This window comes from Haliotis rubra, unplaced genomic scaffold (assembly GCF_003918875.1).
Source record: "Haliotis rubra isolate DU_JTF1 unplaced genomic scaffold, ASM391887v1 Scf256, whole genome shotgun sequence".
Lineage (NCBI taxonomy): Eukaryota > Metazoa > Mollusca > Gastropoda > Lepetellida > Haliotidae > Haliotis > Haliotis rubra.
In genome coordinates this window covers 1,142,451-1,169,397 of record NW_025766625.1, presented here as the reverse complement: position 1 = coordinate 1,169,397, position 26,947 = coordinate 1,142,451, and the positions used below count along the sequence as shown (strand labels likewise).

Below are 26,947 nucleotides of genomic sequence, written 5' to 3'. Positions count from 1 at the left end.
TATTCCCTATGGTGAAGGAACGAACACCCAATATATCAACCACGCGATGTATATACATGTCCGCTGTTTGCCTGCTTACTGCGGTTTACATAGCGTGGTATAGGTCAACGTTACCTGGTCGATGGCCTACAATCGAGTGGGTGATATATTTAGAAAACCGGGAATCCTAGTGATATCTATGTGTAGAACTGACGTGTCGAGCTTGTTCAGTCTACAAGGTCGACGTAACTGCTGTCCCGATTTTAACGATCACGTCACGACACTGATTGGCTGGTTTGACCAACCAGATGACCTGGAACTGTAAGGAGTAACTCCCTCTTCTCAACCTTCAGCGCACAATCCACGTCATCTTATCAGCCTCATGTAAGTTTTTTTCTTCAATATTTAACCTATAACAACGCTGTTGGTACATACAGACCTTACTGATCTGAGTAAACACTGACTTCATCCCACAGCACAACATCACTATCGCGTTTGAGCTGTAGCCTACTGATATTAATGTCTCTGTGTTGTGACTCACAGTAAATGTAAGAGCCAGGTTTTTTCATATGACTGTTATCGTGCGTCACTTTATAGCACAGAGGTCAATACTTCAAAATTATTGGGTCAGTGGGGTAGCCTTGTGGTTAAAGCCATAGCTCGTCCCGTCGAAGACCCGGTTCGATACTTAACATGGATACAATGTGTGAATCGCACTTCTGGTCCCCCCCCCCCGCCTTGATATTGCTGCAATATTTAAAGCAGCGTAAAATCAAACTCACTCAACACGCAAATATATTATCATCTCTCGTATATTGTCATTTACAACCATATCATCAGTAAATGTGCGTAAGGTCTACTGTACACAGTATACGTGTAAGCATTTCTCAAATTACCGGGGCGGTGGGGTAGCTTAGTGGTTAAAGCGTTCGCCCGTCACGCCGAAGACCTGGGTTCGATGGGTACAACGTGTGAAGCCCATTTCTGGTGTCCTCCGTCGTGATATTGCTGGAATATTGCTAAAAGCGGCGTAAAACCATACTCACACACGCTCAACTTACGCTTTATCCGCATTGTATCAAATTACCATCTACTGTATATAATTCATCTGTTAAAGTCGTATATTCCTATGTAAGGTGAGACACATTAAAGAAGTGCATCATCAATGTTTGAATGCATGCTAATCACACGGCCTATACATGTACAACTTCCTGTTTCTACAGGCGATCATTGTGCGAAAACGACCTGTTGGACTTTAACCGGCGTCGCTCAACGACTACAAGGTGAACAAGTAAACTGCCAGTTGCAATGGCGGCGCTACCAACCAGAGGAGATATCTGTATAGTAGACTGAGTCAACGTACACAGCTACGCCCTGTCGCTTTTGAAAACAGTATCTCAGTACGAGGCCCATTTCATGATTCCGTCTGATACCGACTCAAGTGTATTGTCAAGCCTAGAAATGCCTGCGTTGGGTGAAATAGATAGGCAGGATAGTATGTACATGATATTGATTTCAGGTCTTCCTTCAAACGCCTATGAATATCTATCACAAATACCGCGTGGTGGTGTGGGCCGACGTAAATTCAGTATCGTGATCGTTTCAGATGCCCTGCATCCAATGCTTAACCACCACAAATATCCTACTAGTATACTAAGTCAGCTGTTGAATAACATGAACAAGGACTCAGCATTTGTAAATGCTTATGAAACGGAAGGGTATATTCACACCACTCTGAAAGACCGTTTGTTTTGTGTGGGTCTTAAACAGCTTAAACAGGCTTGTAAATCCATCTGTCTTGTCAGTTTGTATAGTCCAATGTTACAATGTAACTCTAAATTAGGTGAAGTGAAACAATGTGTCAACGTGACACATACTTCCCTGGTGTGTATACATAAATTATGTATGTTGCGTGACTTGTGGAAGAAAGTATTGCAGAAGATCCGTGGGTCTGGCATTAGTTTTATCCTATGTCTGGTACACACACACGGCTATATAAATAGAACTGACGGTGGTCTTACGAATGATGATCATCACAAAGATAAAACAATTCAGATATCATGTGTTGTCAGCAATATTGTCCAGCTGCTGTGGTCAGATACTCCCTTTGTGTTTAGGTGTGTGATCAATGTAGATTGGAATTCAATAGAACACCAGGTATTCAGGACATGGCACTTGAGAGAACTGAGACTAGAACTATCTGATTTTGTAAAACTTGGAGAAGGCCATTATGCCACCGATGTTCTCAAGGGGATATTGGAGTATATTCAGAACACACAAGCACTGACCAGACAAGAATATGGTTTGAACCTCCATGTATCTGGAATTTCAAATGATGCTTCTGAAGTTCAACCTCTTGGGGGTTTTCATCAACTGGTACAGATACTTTTGCTCCTTTCTGAAATATCATATATGACTAAGAGTCTTGTAGATAATATTTTGCCAAAAAAGATTACAAATGAAAGCAGTGAATTCAATGATGACAAAGGCAATGATGAAGGTGAAATTGTGCAACATGATCATTTGTCTACACCAGATGTTAGGGAACAAAAAACAGTTGTACACACTGTGGATCAGCTACATGACGTGCATACATACGATGATACCAGCCAATTCCTGTCTAAAACACATGAAGAGGATATGACCTCGACGTTTGACAAAAGGGAGGCGTATAACCTTTTCCAAAACTTAACTGACAAAAGCCTTGAATGTATCTTCCCCACATTTAAAAAGAAAGCAGTTGAAGAGTTGAAATACGTTGATAAAGATTTATTGTATGGTGATAAATTCACAAGATATCTGAATACCTGGCAAGAAGTAAGCGTTGCACCATTCTATTCTCTGAGACACTACTTCAGGAAGATAGAAACCGGGGAAAATGATGAAAAGATGATGTATGAAGCATTGCGACTGGGGTCATTCTGTGGTATAAACATAAATGCATTTTGCATCCGTCTGGCTGAAGCAGGGTTCTATGCTACAGGAGACGCGGATGAGACCAGATGTTTCAGCTGCGGTGTCAGGCACAGGGGCTGGCAACAGAAGGATAATCCGTTCTTAATCCACAGACAGATCGCTCCTTCATGTCCCCTTATCACAGGAGATGACAGGAGGAATGTACCTATCAACCCAAACGCTGAGCCATCTCCGTTTTCAGTCCTATCGGCTGAAGCTAACCCTGTTCCTGGAGGTGATACCAACGAGGACCTGAGTAACCAGTCGCAGATATCAGAAACGTACCCCAACATATCAACAATCAGCTATGTAAGCTGTGATGGTGGGGATAAAGGAGCATCAGTAGCATCATATCTCCCAGATCGTTCTGACAGAGCAGATGCAGATGCAGGACAGGATCACACAACCTATATCCTGAGATTCGAAGATGCCGTGTATCCAAACTACAGCGACAACAAGGTCCGGGTGGAATCTTTCCAGATGTGGCCACAATATCACTGCAAAAGACCAGAAGATCTTGTCCCAGTCGGTTTCTTTTACGCAGGCAAGTAAACTTTCATTCTGAATTATAAATGGTGAAATGTGCACAGTAAGGACCATGTGATTATATTGCTCAGTATCGCTAAAAAGCAAAATATAGAATAATTGTCTTATTCTGTCATATGTATGCAGGATATTGGAGAAATAGATGGGAACAGTACTGGTTGGACTGCAGAACATTGACCAGGTAGTAACATTGTTGATTGGTTAGCATTAAAGGTCACATGCAACGTAAAACACAACTTTGCAGATTCTGATACCTTTCGGTATGGACTTGCCGAAACAAATCATCAAAAATGCAAATTCAACTTATAAAGTTGAAAAATAACGCGATGAAAAAACCGCGCGAAATCGGAGTTCAAACGATTCACTAATTTTCCCCCGACTTTTCTGGGGAGAACTGGTTTCAACAGCTGGGCTGCGCTCATAGCACGTGCGCAGTGAAATAGGTTCACGCAATTTGGAAGCGGGCTGTCCGGTGAATACTCGGTGAAGGCTTTGGTGTGAGCTATTTTCCTAATGTTTTGTTGATATCTCACAGGCGCGAGCTTTATATATGTTATGACAGTAAATTAACTGTTTATATAATTTCATTTGTCTATTTCACCACACGTTCTTCTTACCGAGTCACTTTCTCAGTTCGATACTTAAAAGCAATGCCATTGTTTAGCGTTGACAGAATTTCTAACTGTGATATAGACATGTCGTTGTCACAGACAAAACTCAATGTCTTGTTTCATTGACACCTGTGTGTCTGCCTGCCTGTCTGCTAATGACAATATTCAATACACAACTGCGATCACTGACCACATGCAATTTGAACTTAACACCATTCAGGATATATATATACACCATAAACAAAACGCATTGATTTATGGCCCGAGTTCGGTCTCTGTCACATTATGTAATTACACAGACAGGCAGGTGTGATACTTGAACACATGACATGTTATGATGTCTGTTGATTGCAAAATGTTATACACAAAAAATGAGCATGTATTTACAAAACCCAACATCTCTATATATACACACAAAATGACCCGTGAGGGCATCTGCAAATGAACCAGCCGTTACACTTGAGTGCACACCCACCCGCTCTGACTGGGTTCGGTATCCCGGCTGCTTCGTTTCTTGGGAAGTAAACCCAAGTACACAATATTGCACTTTTGATTTGCGATTGTACGCTTATAATTTTGTTTATATGTTTTTTCATAACCAGCAATGTTTATTATATGTCATGAACAAGTGATAATTGTGTTTTAATAATGTTTGATTTTTTTGTTGCATGTGACCTTTAAACATTAATAACGCATGACACTTTGAACAGGTTATTCCGACTGTGTGCGCTGTTTTGTCTGCGGCGTTGGTCTGAAGACGTGGGAGGAGGGGGATGACCCCTGGGTGGAGCACGTCCGCTGGAGGTCATCTTGTGCCTACGTGAAGGCAATCAAAGGAGATTTGTTTATAACGCAGGCACTGGCAGTTATAGGACAGAAGTTTCGGGTATGTTTCAGTATTCATTCGGGGCGGTGGGGTAGCCTAGTGGTCAAAGCGTTCGCTCGTCACGCCGAAGACCCCGATTCGATTCACCACGTGGGTGCAATGTGTCCCCCGCCGTGATTTTGCTGGAATATTGCTCAAAGCGGCGTAAAACCATACTCACTCATTCAATCAATAGTTATTCGTGACAAACATGAAACCGTATACATATACAACTGGAAATAGACTTGTTTGGCATAGATAACGCGTGGCTTCACGTTTTACAAGATAGGCCACCATTGGCGCCAAAAAAAGCTGCTGAATGACTATTTCACATAATTATTTCAGACTGAGCAGACGAACACCAATATTCCAAGCAGACGTGCCGAGATTGTGTCAGCCAGGGATGGTGAGCATCTTTACATCATTTTAATGTCACAGTAAGAGATATTACATCGAATGATTCAGTAAATGTTTGTCTGACGTAGATTTGCAGTTAACTTCCAGACGAGTTATTTTAAGAGTGTTCTTCCGTTGAAGATAATATGAACATGATAATATGTTTATGCTTATTAAGTCTTTTTTTCTTCAGACTTTGATGATATTCTGGAAGTAGAGGCGTGTCAGCGAGCCTTGGAGATGGGATACAGCAGAGACTGTGTCCGCAAACATGCTCTGTACATACTCAGGACCCAGGGTACTGTCTCTGCAAATCGATTATTTCAAGTGATATTATGTCAACGGGGATAAAAACGACATGGGTGTTGTTGTTTCGAAATTACAATTTTATGACTGGCATATTAATATTACACTTTGAGCTGATAAATGAAATACCGGTATAATTTGTGAAATAATTTTTTAAAACATTCAAATTCATAAAAGTTCCTAGTCCTCGGGGTGAGTAAAGTTTATTCAGGTTCGATGTTTGACTATTCTCAGTTGGTTTTGTTGCAGTTACTGGTATTACACGAGTAACATGTTGTGTTCCAGGGACTGATTCTTTGAAGTTACATCTCCTGGTAGAACGGATCCTACAGGAAGATGTCACGGAGATGCCAGAACCTGCAGCTGCCACCATACAAGCCTCATCAGCGAGTTTACCACGGACAAAGTCACACGGACTACCAGCACCTGGGGGAGAGACTGACAGACCAACATCACCGCCACAAGGAGATACATACACGGACACTCTTTCTGGTCTGCAGCAGGGTCCGGTTGATTCAGATGGCGAGGACGATAGACACGGTGATACAGATAAGCCAAAAACCTTCTCTTCTGGAAACAAGTACCAGAGCATGCCGATATTGAGTTCAGACAGAAGAAGAATTCGCAGCTCAAGCAAAGCAAAAGTTAAATCCCAAAGTGAGTACATATAGTAGTACGTTATCTGCAGTATATGCTACATGCTATTCTAATAACGTACGCGTTTGTATGAGTGAGTGAGTTTAGTTTTACGCCGCACTCAGCAATATTGCAGATATATGGACGCGGTCTGTAAATAATCGAGTCTGGACCAGACAATCCAGAGATCAACAGCATGAGCATCGATCTGTGCAATTGGGAACCGATGATATGTGTCAACCAAGTCAGCGAGCCTGACCTCCCGATCCCGTTAGTCGCGTCTTACGACAAGCATGGGTTACTGAAGATCAATATTCTAACCCGGACCTTCACGGGTACGTTTGTATGAGACGTGGTCTAGTGCTTTGCGCCACTTGCATTATGTTATTCCGATAGGTTCCCCACCAAACACATATTCAATATGTTGTATACTTGACGGTGCCCCGTTAGTCCATCAAAGCCATGGCCAATAGCTACCCTCCCCCACCACCCCTGAATTCATTATGGAAAAAAAAATCATGAATCATTATCTTAAATTAGAACAGAACAGAATTTTATTTCAGTAAGAGGCCTCCGGCCCAAAATACATATACATACATTGATGGATAAGTTATGCACATGTAAATGCATTTCTTTAAGATTTGATGTTTATTATCAACATAGTATAAAAATAGACATACATTATTGATGATATTAACATTTTTTACTCTGCACGATGGATATGAAATCAATAATTGATGGACATTTACTAAAATATTTTGATGTGTACTTATTTCTAATATGAGAGTATGCATCAAAGATATAGAATACATGTCATTAATCTTCAACTACAAAAGTACCATTTGATTTGCAAAACAGGCAATGGATTTCATTATGTGCTACATTAATGTACCTACCAGTTTCAACACCGAAATTACAACACCGAAATCGGGCATATATCATTATTTACAATTTAGCTGATCTTAAATTATATTTCCTATGTGTTTTGGATTCGTATCTTTACAAATACAGGCACGGAAGACCTGGAAGCCACAGAGGAAGAGACACAACAGTTGCGACAGTCGAGTGCGTGTAAGATATGTCTGGAGGAACCCGCCAACATTGTCTTCCTTCCCTGTGGACACCTGGTGGCCTGTGCCGTGTGCGCCCCAGCTCTAGAACGGTGCCCAATCTGCAGAAAACACATCCGAGGATCTGTCCGTGTCCACCTTGCTGATATGGCGTCCGTCACGTCGTCGTAACATACCTCACATTGCAGTCTAACCGCTGTACTTTGTTTGGTGTGACAGTGGTTCAGTCTAGTGAGAGTGAGTATGTTTGTCATGTAACTATCAGTGAGTGAGGGATTTTACTTTTACGATCCCTGTAGCAAATAATGTTCCGGGTATGTCACAAGGAATTCCTGAAATGGGCTACCGAAAGGTTGTTATATGGATTTAAGCATGCATGTATTAATAATTGACGTGTTTATTCCTTACTTTGTTATTGTTTATCTCATTAATGTCTTGTTTCGTTATTTCTATCCCTTTACTATTGCTACTCGCCTCATATATGTCACCTCAGAAACGGGATTTATCTGAACTAGTTATTTAGATTACCACCTTTGTACATGCCAAATTAAAATAATATATGTTTGTACACAGCTAACGTTTTAGATTTTCATGCATAATGATAATATATCATTTTCATATCAACATCTTTCCGATAAAAGAATTCTGGTTTAGTTTTCAGTTGTCTCAACTCAAAACAATATAGATCAAGACAGCTCAATCAATCAGTCAGTCAGTCAATCAGCCAGTCAGTCAGTCATACGTTATGTCCTTATGTTATGCTTTTCAGCTGTGAGGAGGTAGAACTTAACTCAAGACAAGAAATAAATGTATGAATTTATTTATTTAATTCTGGCTATTTCTGTACCGTCAAATTCAAATATTCCCACTTTCTGTCAAAAAAGACTTATTATTATATATCAATCACACAAAGTATATATTATACTCCACGCTCCTTCCTACACAGTGTCTTTACAGCTCGCACTCACCTGATCAATGACCGGCAGTGATTACCATAAACAGTGATACCAGCGGTGGCCGCAAATACCTCAACCCATAGGTCTTACATATCTATGACGGACTGATTTGTTTTACCGTAACGTCCTTACAGTATCAGAATAGGTCTGTACAGTCAGTCTGTTTTACGCCAGGATACTTTGTGTACGGCAGGACAAACAGATTAAGTTATATTTGCCAAGGAAGACAACCTGAACGTATTTTGAAACCAGTTGTGGCATATGACAATCTGTTGCGAGTGTATATATACAATGCTTAATTTGACCAGGTCCAGTATGCATCTTTGAGTGACTGTTTGTGTCTCACCTGCTATTACAAACAATGGACATGGAAATGGGCGTTACACCCAGATGAGAAATCAAACCTGGACCTTTACTTTTATCCCTCGACACTTCACAACACTGACATGTGAACTAATCTCCTAACTTTAATGCAGTGTATGGGTAGCGAAAACATGGCCAATTAAACAGCATGGAAATTGATCAAACAGGTATAATGCTATAATAAAGTTGGTATATCTAAATATATGCATGCATTTGTGATGTTCACAAGAGGATCCAATTGACTATGGGTATGGTGTACACAGTATGTTGGACGATATTTCAGTTATTTTCAAATGCCTCAGGAAAGAAAAATCGTTTCATTCGTAAATAATCACTAACTACATACGTAATAATAGTATAGGTATCCAGGTACAATTTATATGATTTTAATATTATAGCATACAGGCAATCGAAAAGCCCTGAATTAGAAATAATAACTTGTAATTATTGTACTGATTCTGTGGAGGATGAATACCATGTACTATTCATCTGCTATGATAAGATATTAATATGTACCTGCCTACTATATCGAAAACCCTAATTATCAGAAATTTATATCAATGACATTCTTTATAAACTTGCTGATAATATTATATGAGATATTTTTCGCGGAAGTGTTGGTACTGTTTACCGAAAAAGAACATATGTTTTTTCGTCTTCAATTTGTGGGGAATTGCAGAATGTACAGTAAATCCGAAATTTGCAGAGAGCACGTATGAGATCTTTACTTTTTAGTTCTGTGATGTAAGGTTCCAGTTGAAGATCGTATTTGAACTGTGAATATTGATTAAGATATTTTGATGTATTGATATCGTTGCGCCAGCTTTGGTGACCTATATCTGTAAGTCGTTGTAGGAAGATAGACATGAATAACTTTACATTGTCAACCATACGTGTGATAAGCCGGTTCGGAAAAGAATGGTTCGTACATTTGACACCCAGTTGCTCTTGCCCATATCGTCGAAAGATTTAAGCATCTTATATGATTGTAAAGGGTAACGATTATTCTCCATGAGCAGTACTTTGAACCAGAATTGTATTACTTTAGCCTCTGTGAGCACGAACATAGGAAGACGCCCTAGTTCACCAAGGATGGCCTTGTTTGACGCACATTTTCCAAGTTTTAAGAACCTTTTGAAATACGTTGTTTGATTCCGTTCAGTGACCTCTTTGTTTCTGAAGCCCCATATTTCCGACCCGTACAGAAGTATCGGTGCCATTTTCCTATCAAATATGGTTGAAGCGGTGGAATAAGTCAGTAACTGACTTATGGTGATAAACGCAACTTCTGAGATGGTTTTGTGGCTAACATTTGAAGAAACAGATCGAATCTCAGTTATGTACATGGTGATAAGATAGTGTTGCGACAAGATGGGCGGATATGTTGGTGGCTGAACCACTAGACAGTGCATGGAAATTGTGATGTCGTACAAAAAACGACTCGTTGTCATTGGACATATGTGATTCTGTCCATGCCTCTTTCAGAGATGCACTACGTATCTTTTGTTATATCCAGTGTACCTGTCGCGCCAAACTCTGCCGACTTTTGTAACAGAATGCTTGATATCGCCCTGCGACGTTTGCCGATGGATATGCATAGATGGGCATTAGGCTCTACTTGGATGTATCATTTTAAGTGAGTGAGTGAGTTTTACGCCGCATTCAGCAACATTCCAGCTACATGGCGGCGGTCTGTAAATAATCGAGTCTGGACCAGACAATCCAATGATCAACACCATGAGCATCGATCTTCGCAATGGGGATGCGAAGACACGTGTCAACCAAGTCAGCGAGCCTCCCGTTAGTCGCCTGTTACGACAGGTCATTTTTAAGTATTGACCGTATTGCTCATTAGTGTGGATTGGTTTGTCAGACTTTGGCTGATGACGTTGTACCACCTTGGCGTGGATCGTTGTTCATGCTCTTAGTCACTGGTATGCCTGGTCTATACTGTAACTAGGCTGCCGTGATACAGATGGGATATAACTGACGGCCGACAAACAGCGATATCTCAGTCACTCCCTTGAGTGACTGTTGCTGACATGACCGTAACATTTGCGTTGGTCTTCCGCCGGCAATGTCAGAACACGACGTCTATACTGCCTATATGATGTAATTAATGCGCAGCTGTTCTTAAATTGGCATTAGTGACTGGCCGTATTCTTGCAATTTGCGTGTTTGCTGGTATGCTGGTCTCCACAAACATACTTTGTTGCACTGTAATGTCAAATGTATTTCATGAATAAAACTATTCCACTGCAAAATTATTATACCACTATTTTATCATTTATGTCTAAAGTATGCAATATTTTCTCACACAAAACGTTCAGGAACATTGACACACTTAATATGCTAAGGGGTTTCATTAGTGTGATAAACGCAAACACTTTAATTAGTGCAAGATGCAAGTGCATTTCAATGGCACTAAACATGCACATCATTTATATGCATTGAATGTCTTAAATAGTATCGTCCTTTTAACAACCCGTTTAGAAAGGGAACCTTATACTTTGAACGGTGCGTTTATTATATCTGTTTCATCGAGAAAGACCTGAACAACCACAGCGATATTTTCTTCGATTGTAAGTACCTTTGTACGATAAAATAGACGAGACAATAGGTAGTGATGCGGAAAATCTACTACATCAATTATCATGGTTTTACATGTCGTCATGCCCTTATAGATGACAGATGAAAGAAGAAAAGCAAAAACACTACACATTGATTATCAAACCAGAAGAATCTTCACAAGACATTGTGAATAGCATTGAACCTGGATGTTCGTGGTCGCTTACTTTCTTCATGAAAAGAGCAAAACAATTTTATGAGGCAACCATACAACCACATGGCGTCTCTACCATTATCAAAGATATGATTTGGCATGAAAAACATGATAGTTGTTATCTAACGCCGCGATCAGCAATTGTCCAACTATATGACGACTCTCTGTAAATAATCGAGTCTGGACCAGACAGTCCAGTGGTTGACATGAAGATCTCGCAAGAACCGATCCTGGGGAAACCCGACTATAAATAGCCATGAGGTGTGACTGACTATCATACACCTTTTCTTAACTTCCTTTAATTCCATGTTCAAACTAAACTTTATGTTACCGCGGTCCGAGGAGAAACATCGGTTCTGGATATCTGTTCAAGGGTAAGTTTAACTATGAACGCGGTATATGATATGGGTCTAGTTTAGATAGTCGTAACGTTCCCCGTGTGTTGTCAGCCTTGCTGGCAGTACTGCCTGTTTCTCCCTTATCTTAACATGTCAAACTGATTCGATTTGAACAGACGGTTGTGTTCATTAGTAATTGTTGGTATTAATCGCATGTGTGAGTGAGATTAGTTTTACGCCGCACTGAGCAATATTCCAGCTATATGGCGGCGGTCTGTAAATAATCGAGTCTGGACCAGATAATCCAGTGATCAACAGCATGAGCATTGATCTACGCAATTGGGATCCGATGACATGTGTCAACCAAGTCAGCGAGCCTGACCACCCGATTGCATTAGTCGCCTCTTACGACAAGCATGGATTACTGAAGATCAATATTCTAACCCGGACCTTCACGGGTTAATCGCATGAGACATATCAGAAATATTTGCTAAATTTACAATATGTATGAGGCTCGATATTTCATTAACATAACATTGTTGCGACATTATGTACAGCGATGAAGATGCAAACGTTACGTATACAGTACATACAGTACATGTACAGACACGGGATATCATATTGGTCACATTATAGTGACCCGACAAATTATGTTCGAATCTACTAGGGTACACTGTGTGAAAACAACTCTTGCTGTCCCCTGTCTAGGTAACGTTAAAGTATACTGCTCGGCGTCAAACGCCATTCAACTATTACGGCCGGTTCCCTGGGGTAGTTGGGTTTGTTTTTTGTTTGAGCAATATTCCAGCTATAAATAAACAAGTCTGGATCAACGCAATTGGGATACGACGCCATGTGTCAACCAAGTCATCGAGTCTGCCCACTCGATCCCGTTAGTCGCCCCTGACGACAAGCATGGGTTACTGAAGACCAAGTCTAACCGGATCTTCACGACGCTGAGCTACATGAAACAGTTTCTAGTATCAGGATGTTCATACGTTACAAGTTGTTGTGTAGTGGCGAGTTATCGGAAGGTTCTATATTTATCGCCAGATCAGTATAGTTTTGACACACGTCAGATACAAAAATACATGTATAGTTTTGACACACGTCAGATACAAAAATACATGTATAGTTTTGACACACGTCAGATACAAAAATACATAATGTATAGTTTTGACACACGTCAGATACAAAAATACATGTATAGTTTTGACACACGTCAGATACAAAAATACATGTACGCTTAACGGCGAAACTGTACTGTGTCGCGTGCATTGACAACATGCTGTGTCAGGACAGCTAACCACATGCTGGGACAGTCCTTGCCTACAGGTGAGGATTCTTTCTTACATATCATAGTGCATTAAATACGTGTGGTTGTGCATTAAATACGTGTTACGTTCAAATACAGTTATGAAGACACTCTATCGTCTCATCTGTTGGTTACCCGTAACAAATTGACATTTAAGCTCATACATTAATCAAGCACGTGGTCCCCGAGTTTCACCATAAACTCAGTTGCATATATCTATGGTTAGATACATAAGAAACGTTTGGTCCGAGACATTAAAACCGATACACACTGTGTTGTAAAACAAATCTGTTTCCAACACGTTTTTCTTCCTTTGTAAGCAGCGGAATCCCTGAACTTCTACACAGCAGTCGTAACTCAGAATTGACAACTGTAGTTTCTGGTTAATCGACCACATAATTGTCTTGGCTATAAATGGGTTCTTTACATTATGGGACGGTGTGGGTAGCTTGGTGGTTAAAGCGTTTGCTCGTCACGCCAAAGACCCATTCCCCACATGGGTACAATGAGTGAAGCCCTTTCTTGTGTCCCAAGCCGTGATATTACTGAAATATTGCTAAAAGTGGCGTAAAACAAAACTCAATCACTCATTCTTTACTTTATGCCCGAGTAACTGCATATTTTTTTAATAACGATCGCTGGGTCGTAAGTATTTGAAACACATGATGTCGAAACCCAATTGCGATGTCTACCATGGATAGACAAACAAAAAAACCTTTCGAGAGGCCTTATTCTGATCTGATATATTGTTAAGTGTCTCATTGGATGAAGGACTTAGAGTCGGCGGTGGTCGCGACGTGTTACCATTGTACTTTTAAGGGGTTTATCATACTTCACGGTTTATCATCTTTCAGGTTCCTAAGATTCCATAGCTCAACATGAAGTTTTCCACTACCAGACATCAATGTTATGAATGTGAAGACATTGGGGGGATTCTCGGGGACTTCGTGAACCAATCTCTTCTCGAACCTCCCCACCTTAGTCGCGCGGAGTACGTTGAACTGACGTTGAAGCAGAAGATGCGACTGCTGCAGCAACCATCAACCTCCACACCACAACATGGCCGACTGTGGAATACCGAGGACAGACTCCAGACTCTGAATGCAGCTACAGACAACATGGCGAACATACCGGATGCTGATCTCGCCACCATCGCCCGGGCAGGATTTTACCACTCAGGTAGTGTGTGAGATCTATCATTAATTAGACAGTACGTATTAATACGTACTACTTTTGTTATGAAAATGTCATTGCGTTATATCCAAAATATGGAGTCATTGTAATACAGTTTCGATTCGGGTCTGGCTCAAGTAAGCAGCCGTCTTATCCAACTATATTCATCCAATGGGAAAACTACTGATTGGATATATAAACGAGAGAGAGAGAGAGAGAGAGAGAGAGAGGAGAGAGAGAGGGGGAGGGAGGGAGGGAGAGAGAGTGTGTGTGCGTGTGTGTGTGTGTGAGGGGAGAGAGAGAGAGAGAGACATGAAAGGTAACAATGTATGGATGTCAAGTCCTTTATTGTGAAGAACACGACATTTCAGAGTATATTCTTACTCATCCATCAGATGATTGAATGAGTAACAGCATACTCCAAAGGCTCGTGTTCTTCATAATAAATAAGTCCACCATAAACTTTCACCTTTTAAAGCGTACATTACAGGGGCGGATCCAGGATTTCGGAGGTCGGGGTGCACATTTAAATCTAGATCCGCCCCTGCATTGACTCCTGGAAGACACGCCTTTACTGGTTTTCTATTCGTAGGCACTGATAACACCTTAACGTGTTTCTTCTGTGGCTGCAACGCCCACAATTGGCGTGTTGACGACGATCCTTGGAGGCGACATGCGGAGCTGCAGATGACGTGCCCGGTGCTGCGCAGGAACGTCTACACACAGATCAAGGACGGGGTAAATGACTATGATATACGCCAAGTCTATCTTGTATTAATAAACAGAATAGGTAGGGGTATTTAGTTTAGATGTTTCGAACATAATTGTAAAGTCATCAGTAAATTTAGATGTAGACTCGGTACCTTCGGTCTAATCTCTTTTTTTCAATCTTTTCTGCACTTTATTTTCCCTTTAATGCGTTGGTATCTCTTATCGAATGATTCTCAATGGGCCACGTCACAGCTTGACAAGTAGAAAATCCAAACAAAAACGTGTTATTTAAGTGACACAGTTCTGATTTGGCGTTTCCACTGACCAAGCTAGTGTTCTAGATATCCACAAAAATTTAAATCAGCTGTGTGTATGGAAATTTGACTTCAGTGAACTGGATCATGACAAGTTTAGAATCTTTGTCCAGAACCCTAATTGGGTAAGTTGTTTCTGTGATCAGTAATAATAATCATTAAAAATTCTTCTGGTACGTCCTCATCATGTGAACTTATCTTGCAGAACATCTCCTTCAGGCCTAGGAGACGCCTTTTCTCAGAGAGTTGCGCCAGTCCTCCACCGTCGAGCTATACCTCAACATTTCAGTAATCTACAGCTGGTACAGATTTCCCCAGGAATCGCTGGTCTCCCTTGGGCTCCTTTTCAATGTGAATGGGTTTATTTGTTACTATCAAAATTATACTCATGGAAAAGAATAAGGGAACATATGAAGGTAAACAAGTGTTCCTGTACTCTTTTCCAGGTTTCTCCATAAGATATGTATTGCACTGTGAGTGAAATTCTAAAAATAAATAAAGGAACACTTGTACTTTCATGTGTTCCCTTATTCGTTTCTATGAGTATATATCTTCAGAAACAAGCGTTCTAAGCGTCTAAACCAACAAATGCGAATTGCAGTCTGTATTATTAAAAGTGTCTCAAAACCTTATCAAAAGCAAATAACTAAAACATATACAGACACAAGACATGTTTGGTTTCCTATGCTACCCATGGTGATGAATATTTTGGGATTAGTGTGATACCATCTCAGTCCTCTAAGAGTGTCGCCCACGCCCTCGAACTTATTTCCGACAACGCTTATTACCTTCTTTGTAAATGTGTTCCACTATGTCCCTGTTCTGTATGCTCTCTATCATAGCATACACCCTGTGTGTCTATGTTCCATCAAAGTAATTGTCTGTCCTCCTGGCCACCGCTTTCTTAATATGTACTCGAAGGATATATATCTAATTGTGCGTTGTTGATATGATGTTAATAGGACTTGAAAGTGCGTTTTGAATGGTGTGACGATTGTAGATGAGAACGTGTGCGCGTGTGTGTGTGTGTGTGTGTGTGTGTGCGTGAGGAGTGAGTGAGGGGCTGTTGTTGACTGGTATTTTAGATAGAACATGAGAGAGAAGAATTGCGCGCGCAAGAGTGTGTATGTGTATGTGTGACAGAGAGAGAGAGAGAGACATATGAGAGACCGTTTGTGTGTGTTAAAATGCATGAGAGCTTTAAGTTTGATTTGACGAGGACGTGAGTACATGGTAGAACGTGTGCAAAAGCATGAGATGACAGAGAGAGGAAAGAAGAGAAGTGAGAAAGAATGGGAAATAGTGTTGATGTCAGTCTTCATAAGGTATGTATTTGCACTATGAAATTCTAAAAATAAATAATGGAACACTTGTACTTTCTCGTATGAGACAATATATATATCTTCAGAAACAAGCGTTCTAAGCGTCTAAACCAACAAATGCGAATTGCAGTCTGTATTATTAAAAGTGTCTCAAAACCTTATCAAAAGCAAATAACTAAAACATATACAGACACAAGACATGTTTGGTTTCCTATGCTACCCATGGTGATGAATATTTTGGGATTAGTGTGATTCTTTATATATTGGTTTCTGTGAGAGTACTTACTGGCATTTTTCAGTCCTCTAGGATTGTCCAAGTCACTGTACATGTAATATGTGTTGGGGTATCAGTGATACGTGTGGGGGCAGAGAAGGTCTACAAAGTATCATCTGAAAACTAAATAAATATGATTGTTATGAAATGCTATTGCCACTTCTCTGGTTCCACATGTATGTGTGTGATGACTAACGTAATGAACACAATACACCCTCACAATGTCCGGGAATGACGACCAACACCGTTTCACCTTTAACCAGGTTTTGATTCGACATTGCCCTGTTGGTCTGATCCATGTGATGAGCGAAGACAATTGTAGGGGACATGTGAATCTGCAGTTCCAGAATTGATAACATTCCTATCATTACTTGCGATAAAAATTGACATTTTACTACAACCACGTGTGACTGTCAGTATTGGGCTCGGGTATGATTCCATATGAAATATATTGCAGATCATATTTAAATCTTCATGAATGAATTAGTTCTTTGTTTAAGTAAGAATATCAAAATATGTTGGCAAATCAAAAGACGTGAAAACGTTTCCAGAATTGAAATCATTTTGTTTTATAATTTCGTAGCTGAACAAGTTTATTTGTGGATAAAATGTCTGTTGCGACAACTGACTAATGAAATACGCTTAAATGAATTTAACTTTTCTTCCGTAATAAATGATTATTAATTGCAAATGGTGTTCTTGTTTCCTTTTGACGCCATGGTTGCATAAATGTCAGTGACGTCAGATTCTATATTTAGCACACGCGTGTCGAGGGCAAATAGATTCCGTGTTGGTAATGACGTGATGTGTCTCTATACTAGGAGTGTTTGAGGAACATCACATCCACCAAAACACTCACGTCGTCAAGATGTTGTCCACGCTGCTGATGGTTGTGCTTGGTCTGTACACAGGTGAGGATCATGAATAACTCCTAGCAGTTATATGCATGTATTGTATCTTTGTTACCTTAAGTTTAGCCAGTTTTTTAAAACAACTAAAAATTACAGTTAATTTACGGTAAAGAAAACCAAAATATGTAAGGTATATATTCCTAAAAATGTTCAACGATATATTGTCATTATTTCTTTTTCACAATGACTGATTGTCATGAGCAAAGAACCGTCAGAATTTCTGACAAAAGAAAACGACCATCAGATTTCCTTATTTGATTATTCCATGAGCTTCAATCGACCAAAATATGCAAATAAAGTAATAAATCTGACTCTAATGAATTCTAACTTCCGAACTCACTGTGTAATTCCAATTTGGGATCTTGATTTCTTCCTTGAAGAAACAATTTGTCAGATACTCTGCCCTTATACCTGGTGACAATTTCTGTCAGCATACAATTCGACTGAATATCGAAGCTGACCGTTATACGAGCACTCAAGTATGTGTTTATATAGGTAAATATATTGATCATTAGATCATTGATTAGATTCACACATAACTCAATCTGCTATATATCTATACATGCACTCTAGATCAGGGAGGGCGGGGTGCGTTTTCCTTTTTTCTTCTTTCATGCCTGATTGAAGTTACAGTGGAAGTTAACATTTTCATTGAAACATCTCTAATGATTCAACTTATGAGTTAACTCATTTACTGTAACATTGATCAACCGGCGGATCACTTTATCCACATAACATGAAGCTAGCGCTCTCAAGCTATTTGTGGGTGCCAAGGTAAGAAAGACTTATGATGGTTGTTACTGATGCATGAAATCATTTTAAAAACATACCTTCATCGAAAATTTTGTGAAGATACCTGCCTACTGGAAATGTGTAGTCAGACCGAATAATAATGAGAAACACTTTTTGTATGCTGTGCATCATAGCTACGAGCACTCGCACACGCACACGCACACTTCAATCGACCAATACATGTAGTATTTCGTGCTGATACGAACCAAGACTGAAACAAACAAACAAAATACTCGAAAACGCAACCAAAGATGTAACTGGCTGATATACTGATGTGAATTCAAATCATCTTATGAGTTATAAATTGCCAGTGAGGTCTATAGAGCGGAATATAAATGAGTGAGTTGGGTTTCACACCACGTTTAGCACTATTCCATTCTTGTCACGGCGTAGGACACTAAACACATTGTACCAATTCAGGAATCGAACCCCGAACAATCGAACAATATGTATAAACAAGGTGAAATTTGACTTCGAAATTAAGTTCATATTTGATAGATGCCAAACATGTTATTCAGCTGAATTTCGCATTCGTTATGTATTTGTTCATGCCCCAAAATATTGACCAGTGTGATTATATGGATGGGATATTACTAAACACGAAGTCATCTATTTCACTCATTATATAATATATGAACTTACACTTCCTATAAAGTAACATATATCAGAGCTCCAGATAAGATGTAGCTCATGTGGGTACTGTACCCACTGTATTGTTTTGGAGTGGGTATTATGAATGTTGAGTGGGTATTTCATTTTCCGTTACCCACTGCTTTCAAATATGTGCGTATTTCAGTCATTTTACTCACCTAAGTATTATGTGACTGAGTAAGTTTACTAAGCAGGTATGTTCTGCCTTATGTCATACCTAATCAAAACCAACTTAAATATAATGGAAATGATTTCATAAAAAATCACTCATCCTATACTGACAGTACAACACTTGTCCTATACTAACAGTACAACTTGATAGCAATCGATGTCTTTTCATTACGCAAGCGATTTTTATAAATATATTCCGTACACATTTGTTTTAAACTTTTTGCGTATCTAACATTTTCAATTCGTAATTGGCACGCAACAATTATTTTTCAATGCGTAATACGAAATTTTATATGCGTATTTTACCCGGATACGCAGCTTATGTGGGCCTCTGTAATATATATCTCGTCATATCTGTGTATGTTAGAGATCTCATCCGATGTAAAAATGTTTATTACATGACATCCGAACTGTCCCATCGTGTTCACATTGAATAGGAAAACAGAATAACACTAATCCAAGGACTCGGGATCTGGTGGTCAGGCTCGCTGACTTGGTTGACACATGTCATCCTATCCCAATTGCCTGGATTGATGTTCATGCTGTTGATCACCGAATTTTCTGGTCTCCCCTATTATTTACAGACTGCCGCCATATGGCTGGAATATTGCTCAGTGCAGCGTCAAAAAATAAACAACAAATCAACATTTTTCACCCTCCTGCATTAAATTGGGTATCCGCGATTTGGGAGTTCATGTGGCAGTCGTTTTAGAAGCCGCAATTAGCTGTAAAGGAAAATATACACAAAGAACTTAATTAAGCACTCCCTGTATTTTTTAAATGATAGGGTTTCAACACGTACATAAAACTTCTCGTGGTGATCACGATGGAAAAACATCAGAGTTTTTCTGACCCGTGTGATCCTTTGACTCATAAAAAACGACAAATTGATTGGAATCCTTGTTGGTTTTATGATGATAATGGCTCATTTAAAAAACACTGCTTTTCATAGAAAACCATGTCTGTACAAGTATGGCCTTGGAATGTTAATGTTGAATTTATTGGTGAATGTAAAATTAATTCAAAATGCCATTTTGCGTGTCTTACACGATTCAAGGTCAATACCGAGTGTAACCTCAATGTGACTGTATGACAGCCAGCACTCTCCTCCTGATACCCCCTGTCAGCCTCCTGATCCCCTGAAGGGGGAGTCGAAGCCATTTCCCGTGAAAAGCAGCATCCACCAGGTTCTGTACAGGAGGGTCACTTTATTGCACACGACGACCAGTCATGTCCCAGATATGCCCCAAAGAGTTAAGGTCGGGCTCATTTAATCAGGGGGTGCTTAACTAAGATCTTTGCGCATATATGCTCGTGGGATCGAATCCGGATTCAACCGGAAAATGAGTCCAAGTGATTTCAGTACAATTAAGACCTGCATCTCATAAGGCTTTCCTTCCTCCTTTTATGAAAATAATCGTAACGAAATTATATCATGTTTTGAGCTATGAGTTGGTGATAGTATTTGTGTTTACCTGTAATCTTGCGTTACTGTCACAGGTGTGGTAGATGACGAGTCCCCAGCAGCAGGTCAGCGCTCTAAAACGGAATCACAGAGGTCACGTTCCTGGAAGAGGGGGAAGTGTACACAGTGCAAAGTCGGCAGTGCCAACACAGTGTTCCTGCCGTGTGGCCACGTGGTGTGTTGTGCCGACTGCAGCCTCGTCTCCCGGACGTGTGACGTATGCCACGTACCCATCAGAGGCAGTCTCAGGACTAGCTCATCAAATGGGGAGTTACATAACATCTAAGATGAGCATATGTTGCTACGTGTATTGGCAGGGGCTGCCTCTCTAATATAGTATATGCATGCATTTCTATCAGCATGCATTGAAATGTATATGTACGATGTATGTGAACATGTTTAATGTTCAGTGTCTTTTGTATATTTAGTGATATCGGATATGTTGTTGTTACATATAGAAAATAAAATACTGTGCAAGTTAACTGATAATAGTCTTTTTGTTGAAAGTGAACACATCGCACTGCCACCATGTTGTCACATTACCTTGACTCTTGTATGTGCTATGAGCACGCCCCAGTGGAGTTTAGTGCCATATAAATAGACATTATTATTACAATGCAGGTAACATAGGTTATTTTTTCGGGATGTTTAGTTTTCATGAAGTTTTGTTACTAATTGAGAGAATGTTTAGAATAAAACATACCAAGATGGTAGTGGAATGTCGATTTTGTAATCAAAATCGTTTTTCTTTGATAATCTTGCTATTACCAAAACAGACGTACAATGGCATAACTATATATTCATACATGTCACATGGTAAACAACAGTGTGAAGGCTTAGAATCGATTTCAGGTGTTTCAATAAAAAATACTTAAGGAATACGTTTTCTTCTTCATGCTATTTCAACGCTAGTCTACAATCCAATAAATATCTCAATCAATTGTGAATATATAATTATCAAAAACAGATAAGGTGACTGGTACGAGAATGACAATATCACATCATTCCTTTGTTGTCAGCTTCTCTCTCAGTTCCACCTGAATTAGTTGCCACTGGCCCGTGAAGATCTAGGTTAGAAGTATTTAATGCCGAATCCTCACCGAGGGCTGTTCCAGTACTTGCCTAGCTGTCTTTACATAGCACATTGTCCACATAGCTTTACCAGTAAGCGTATTTTTGTACCTGACGTGTGCATCGGCTTCGTCAGCTTGTTAAATATAACCTAACGCTATATATATACATGTATAGTGATCTGGCGATATTTAAGGAACCTTCCGGTAGTTGGCCACAAGGCAACAGATTGTAACGTATTAACAGACTTAGCTCAGCATCCGTGAAGATCCAATTAGAATTGACCTTCAGCAACCCATGGTTGTCGTAAGAGCCGATTAACGGGATCGGGTGGTCAGGTTCGCTCACTTTGTTGACACATGTCATTGTATCCCAGTTGCGTAGATCGATGCTCATGCTCTTGATCACTTGGTTGTCTGGTCCAGACTCGCTTATTTACAGGCCGCCGCCATATAGCTGGAATATTGCTGAGTTGTAAAACTAAACTCACTCACTAACTATATATATACTAGAACATTGCTGAGTGTGGCGTTAAACAACAAACAAACAAACAACTGCTATGTATGCATATTCGTATGGGTTCACGTATTATAATCCTGGATGTATTTTGACGACCAGAGAAAGGTTCCAATATCTGTTTTTGCTGTTTATCTCTGTTTTGTTTTCATTTTGTCATTCGTAAATTTTCTTTAGAAAATATGAAAAATAGGTTATGGAATTTGAGGTATTTGGAATGAAGATCTGTCGAACTTCTCATGAGAACCAATGCACTTATCCAGTCTACTACATCAAGGATAAGCCTTCCCGTGAACTATCACAACTCACTTTCTCATATGCCCTTTATATCACCTGTGTGTGTAGTTCATTGGTTGTACAGGGATCAGTCACTCATGAGGAAGGGAAACCAGAGCTAGTTATACTGATGACGTCGTGCTAAATATACAGCCTCGTGTCTGTTCAATCCTCCAGTGCGAGGAGGTTCGTCAGTCACAACAGTCACACATCTCAGGCAGACTCTACAGGCAACGACGAGTTATCTCCCTTAGGTAAGCATTCGTTTCGATTGCAAGACAACCTCAGTCGTTAAGCTAACGCTTAGTCTCTGAATATATGTAATTTTGGTACAAACAAACAATTCCTTTTAAATTGAAAAGGAGCTCCAGTGAACTTGGAGCTGAGAAAATCTAATTTTGCTCCATTTAGGGGTAAGGCATTGCATAAAGGCCAGGGTGGAAGGGGAAGTAATATGGTTGAGGGACTGTGAGACAGACTACCTCCGTTGTCTATGTATGTATTTCCCATCAGTGGATTGATGAACATGTGTCCATCGCACACCTACATAGAGTGAGTGAGTTTAGTTTTACGTCGCACTCAGCAATGTTCCAGCCATAAGGCTTGGGTCTGTAAATAATCAAGTCGGGACCAGACACTCCCTTCATAGAACATATCGTTCCCTTGACTACATTTATATGATGGTATGTGATGTGGTTTGTGCAGAGAGGTTATGTTAATGCATGTGTGTTTGCCGACGAAAGGCACACCCAGGGGAATGTCGGCTGATCCAGTCAAACATGGATACCGTACAAGAACCCATCATGCCTCTCACCGGAAGTATGGGAAGTGTCGGTCATGTGGGCAGAAGGACATTTGTCTGGTGTTTCTTCCCTGTGGACACGTGGTGTGTTGTGATGTCTGCGGGGCATCCGTGAGCAGTTGTGTGGTGTGTGACCGACCCATTAGAGGGAGTATCAGGACCTACTGAGGTCACTGACCCCCTAACACGGTGCCTGCATGGAACTGGGATAAAACTACAACCATCTATACCTGTGTAGATCGTGTCACTTACTGATCACACGAAAACACGTACCTTATGACTTGCGAAGCTGTTAAAAAAATTATGTCATGAAAATTTGGATGCTGCTTTTTTTATTGTGAAATTACGTTGGCTTACTAGTTCCTGGCCGAAAGCCAACCCTCAACCTATGAAGCGCATGAAGGATATATGTTTCTTAAAATCCACACATTCAAAATAGAATAAAACGATCAAACGTTTCGTGCAAATTTGATTCATTCTGGTTTAAGCTTTTTCATGTTCTGTACTTCTTCCTTTTGAAAAAGCATCTTCTTCCTCCGCCATTAAAATATATTGTGTTTGTAAGTGGAGTCTTAATTTGGTGTTGTTCAATAATACTCATGCTTTCCGATATGTTAAATGATATATATATATATATTCTTGTTGGGTGACATGTACAGAACAAGAAACAAATCTGGAGTTGCACCCTCCAGTACTGAGAATACACCGCCAGATACCATGTGTCACGGCAACAATGTTCGAATGGTCAATTTATTTGTGACATTTACTTCCACACTTGCACTATCTGTGTGGGTTTCCTTTATACAACAACATATTCCAGCTATCTTATCTTTTACGGTCAACTTTGACAATCGAACTTGACATCTGACCACATATGCTTCTATCTTATCTTTTGTTGTGATTGTATCGCGTGTGTACAATCACGGCTCATACCCCGTTTGAATCATTCTTCTGTTCAGATCAAATATGTGAAGAGATTCTGTCAAATGTGTGGAAGCTCATGGGTCTCCAGAAAAATCCCTGAAGTGTTATTCATTTGCTGACAAGAAACTCGATACATTACACAAGCCATATATTTAACCACATCCATTTGGAGATCCACGTCATGTGTATACTTATGACTAGTGCTGATCGATGTTAGAACTGCATATAGAACACATAGTACTATGGAGATTCAGTACACTCTCCACATACAGGACAGTGCACACAGCCCTCTGTTGGAGACTACCTACAGCGTGGTCAGTTGTTTCCTGCATTTATCATTGTGTACATATGTCTACAAAAATCTACCTCGATGTCCACTAACTGCATTGTAAGATATGAATGTAAAACGATCGCAATTGCCATTGCAGGAATAACCCGAACACAAATGCATATTGTGTCATACATGTCCACTGGGATATCATCATTGTATCTCGGTCATCCCGGGTAGTGTAGTCTGTCATACAAACCCTGACGCAGTTATATACACAATACAGTCTATGCTATGCAATTAGAATTGACCTTCAGCAACCCATGGTTGTCGTAAGAGCCGATTAACGGGATCGGGTGGTCAGGTTCGCTCACTTTGTTGACACATGTCATTGTATCCCAGTTGCGTAGATCGATGCTCATGCTCTTGATCACTTGGTTGTCTGGTCCAGACTCGCTTATTTACAGGCCGCCGCCATATAGCTGGAATATTGCTGAGTTGTAAAACTAAACTCACTCACTAACTATATATATACTAGAACATTGCTGAGTGCGGCGTTGAACAACAAACAAACGAACAACTGCTATGTATGCATATTCGTATGCGTTCACGTAATATAATCCTGGATGTATTTTGACGACCAGAGAAAGGTTCCAATATCTGTTTTTGCTGTTTATGTCTGTTTTGTTTTCATTTTGTCATTCGTAAATTTTCTTTAGAAAATATGAAAAATAGGTTATGGAATTTGAGGTATTTGGAATGAAGATCTGTCGAACTTCTCATGAGAACCAATGCACTTATCCAGTCTACTACATCAAGGATAAGCCTTCCCGTGAACTATCACAACACACTTTCTCATACGCCCTTTATATCACCTGTGTGTGTAGTTCATTGGTTGTACAGGGATCAGTCACTCATGAAGAAGGGAAACCAGAGCTAGTTATACTGATGACGTCGTGCTAAATATACAGCCTCGTGTCTGTTCTATCCTCCAGTGCGAGGAGGTTCGGCAGTCACAACAGTCACACATCTCAGGCAGACTCTACAGGCAACGACGAGTTATCTCCCTTAGGTAAGCATTCGTTTCGATTGCAAGACAACCTCAGTCGTTAAGCTAACGCTTAGTCTCTGAATATATATAATTTTGGAACAAACAAACAATTCCTTTTAAATTGAAAAGGGGTTCCATTGAACTTGGAGCTGAGAAAATCTAATTTTGCTCCATTTAGGGGTAAGGCATTGCATAAAGGCCAGGGTTGAAGGGGAAGTAATATGGTTGAGGGACTGTGAGACAGACTACCTCCGTTGTCTATGTATGTATTTCCCATCAGAGGATTGATGAACATGTGTCCATCGCACACCTACATAGAGTGAGTGAGTTTAGTTTTACGTCGCACTCAGCAATGTTCCAGCCATAAGGCTTGGGTCTGTAAATAATCAAGTCGGGACCAGACACTCCCTTCATAGAACATATCGTTCCCTTGACTACATTTATATGATGGTATGTGATGTGGTTTGTGCAGAGAGGTTATGTTAATGCATGTGTGTTTGCTGACGAAAGGTACACCCAGGGGAATGTCGGCTGATCCAGTCAAACATGGATACCGTACAAGAACCCATCATGCCTCTCACCAGAAGTATGGGAAGTGTCGGTCATGTGGGCAGAAGGACATTTGTCTGGTGTTTCTTCCCTGTGGTCACGTGGTGTGTTGTGATGTCTGCGGGGCATCCGTGAGCAGTTGTGTGGTGTGTGACCGACCCATTAGGGGGAGTATCAGGACCTACTGAGGTCACTGACCCCCTAACACGGTGCCTGCATGGAACTGGGATAAAACTACAACCATCTATACCTGTGTAGATCGTGTCACTTACTGATCACACGAAAACACGTACCTTATGACTTGCGAAGCTGTTAAAAAAATTATGTCCTGAACATCTGGATGCTGTTTTTTTTTTTATTGTGAAATTATCGTTTGGCTTACTAGTTCCTGGCCGAAAGCCAACCCCCAACCTATGAAGCGCATGAAGGATATATGTTTCTTAAAATCCACACATTCAAAATAGAATAAAACGATCAAACGTTTCGTGCAAATTTGATTCATTCTGGTTTAAGCTTTATCACGTTCTGTACTTCTTCCTTTTGAAAAACCCTCTTCTTCCTCCGCAAATAAATATATTGTGTTTGTAA

At 40.2% G+C, this 26,947-nt stretch overlaps 1 protein-coding gene across 4 annotated transcripts; it reads left to right on the top strand.

The window, feature by feature from the left end:
- The first annotated feature begins 202 nt into the window (after positions 1 to 202).
- LOC124279757 (baculoviral IAP repeat-containing protein 3-like) lies at positions 203 to 26,947 on the top strand. Of its 4 annotated transcripts, XM_046715626.1 has the most exons (16): positions 206 to 363; positions 1,203 to 1,474; positions 2,963 to 3,478; positions 4,802 to 4,977; positions 5,302 to 5,362; positions 5,546 to 5,650; positions 5,944 to 6,315; positions 7,306 to 7,601; positions 13,973 to 14,297; positions 14,884 to 15,029; positions 15,522 to 15,667; positions 17,734 to 17,823; positions 20,938 to 22,311; positions 22,851 to 23,019; positions 25,663 to 25,831; positions 26,321 to 26,947. In XM_046715626.1, exons 2-8 carry the CDS (start codon positions 1,396 to 1,398, stop codon positions 7,533 to 7,535), a joined length of 1,539 nt encoding a protein of 512 aa, XP_046571582.1. In that variant the 5' UTR covers positions 206 to 363; positions 1,203 to 1,395; the 3' UTR covers positions 7,536 to 7,601; positions 13,973 to 14,297; positions 14,884 to 15,029; positions 15,522 to 15,667; positions 17,734 to 17,823; positions 20,938 to 22,311; positions 22,851 to 23,019; positions 25,663 to 25,831; positions 26,321 to 26,947. The 4 variants fall into 4 exon arrangements, 3 of the variants coding, with proteins under 3 accessions (XP_046571581.1, XP_046571582.1, XP_046571580.1); XR_006899475.1 differs by lacking the exons at positions 206 to 363; positions 1,203 to 1,474; positions 2,963 to 3,478; ... (3 more) ...; positions 5,944 to 6,315; positions 7,306 to 7,601 and adding an exon at positions 11,648 to 11,839; XM_046715624.1 differs by lacking the exons at positions 13,973 to 14,297; positions 14,884 to 15,029; positions 15,522 to 15,667; ... (3 more) ...; positions 25,663 to 25,831; positions 26,321 to 26,947 and having other exon boundaries at positions 1,203 to 3,478; positions 7,306 to 10,950.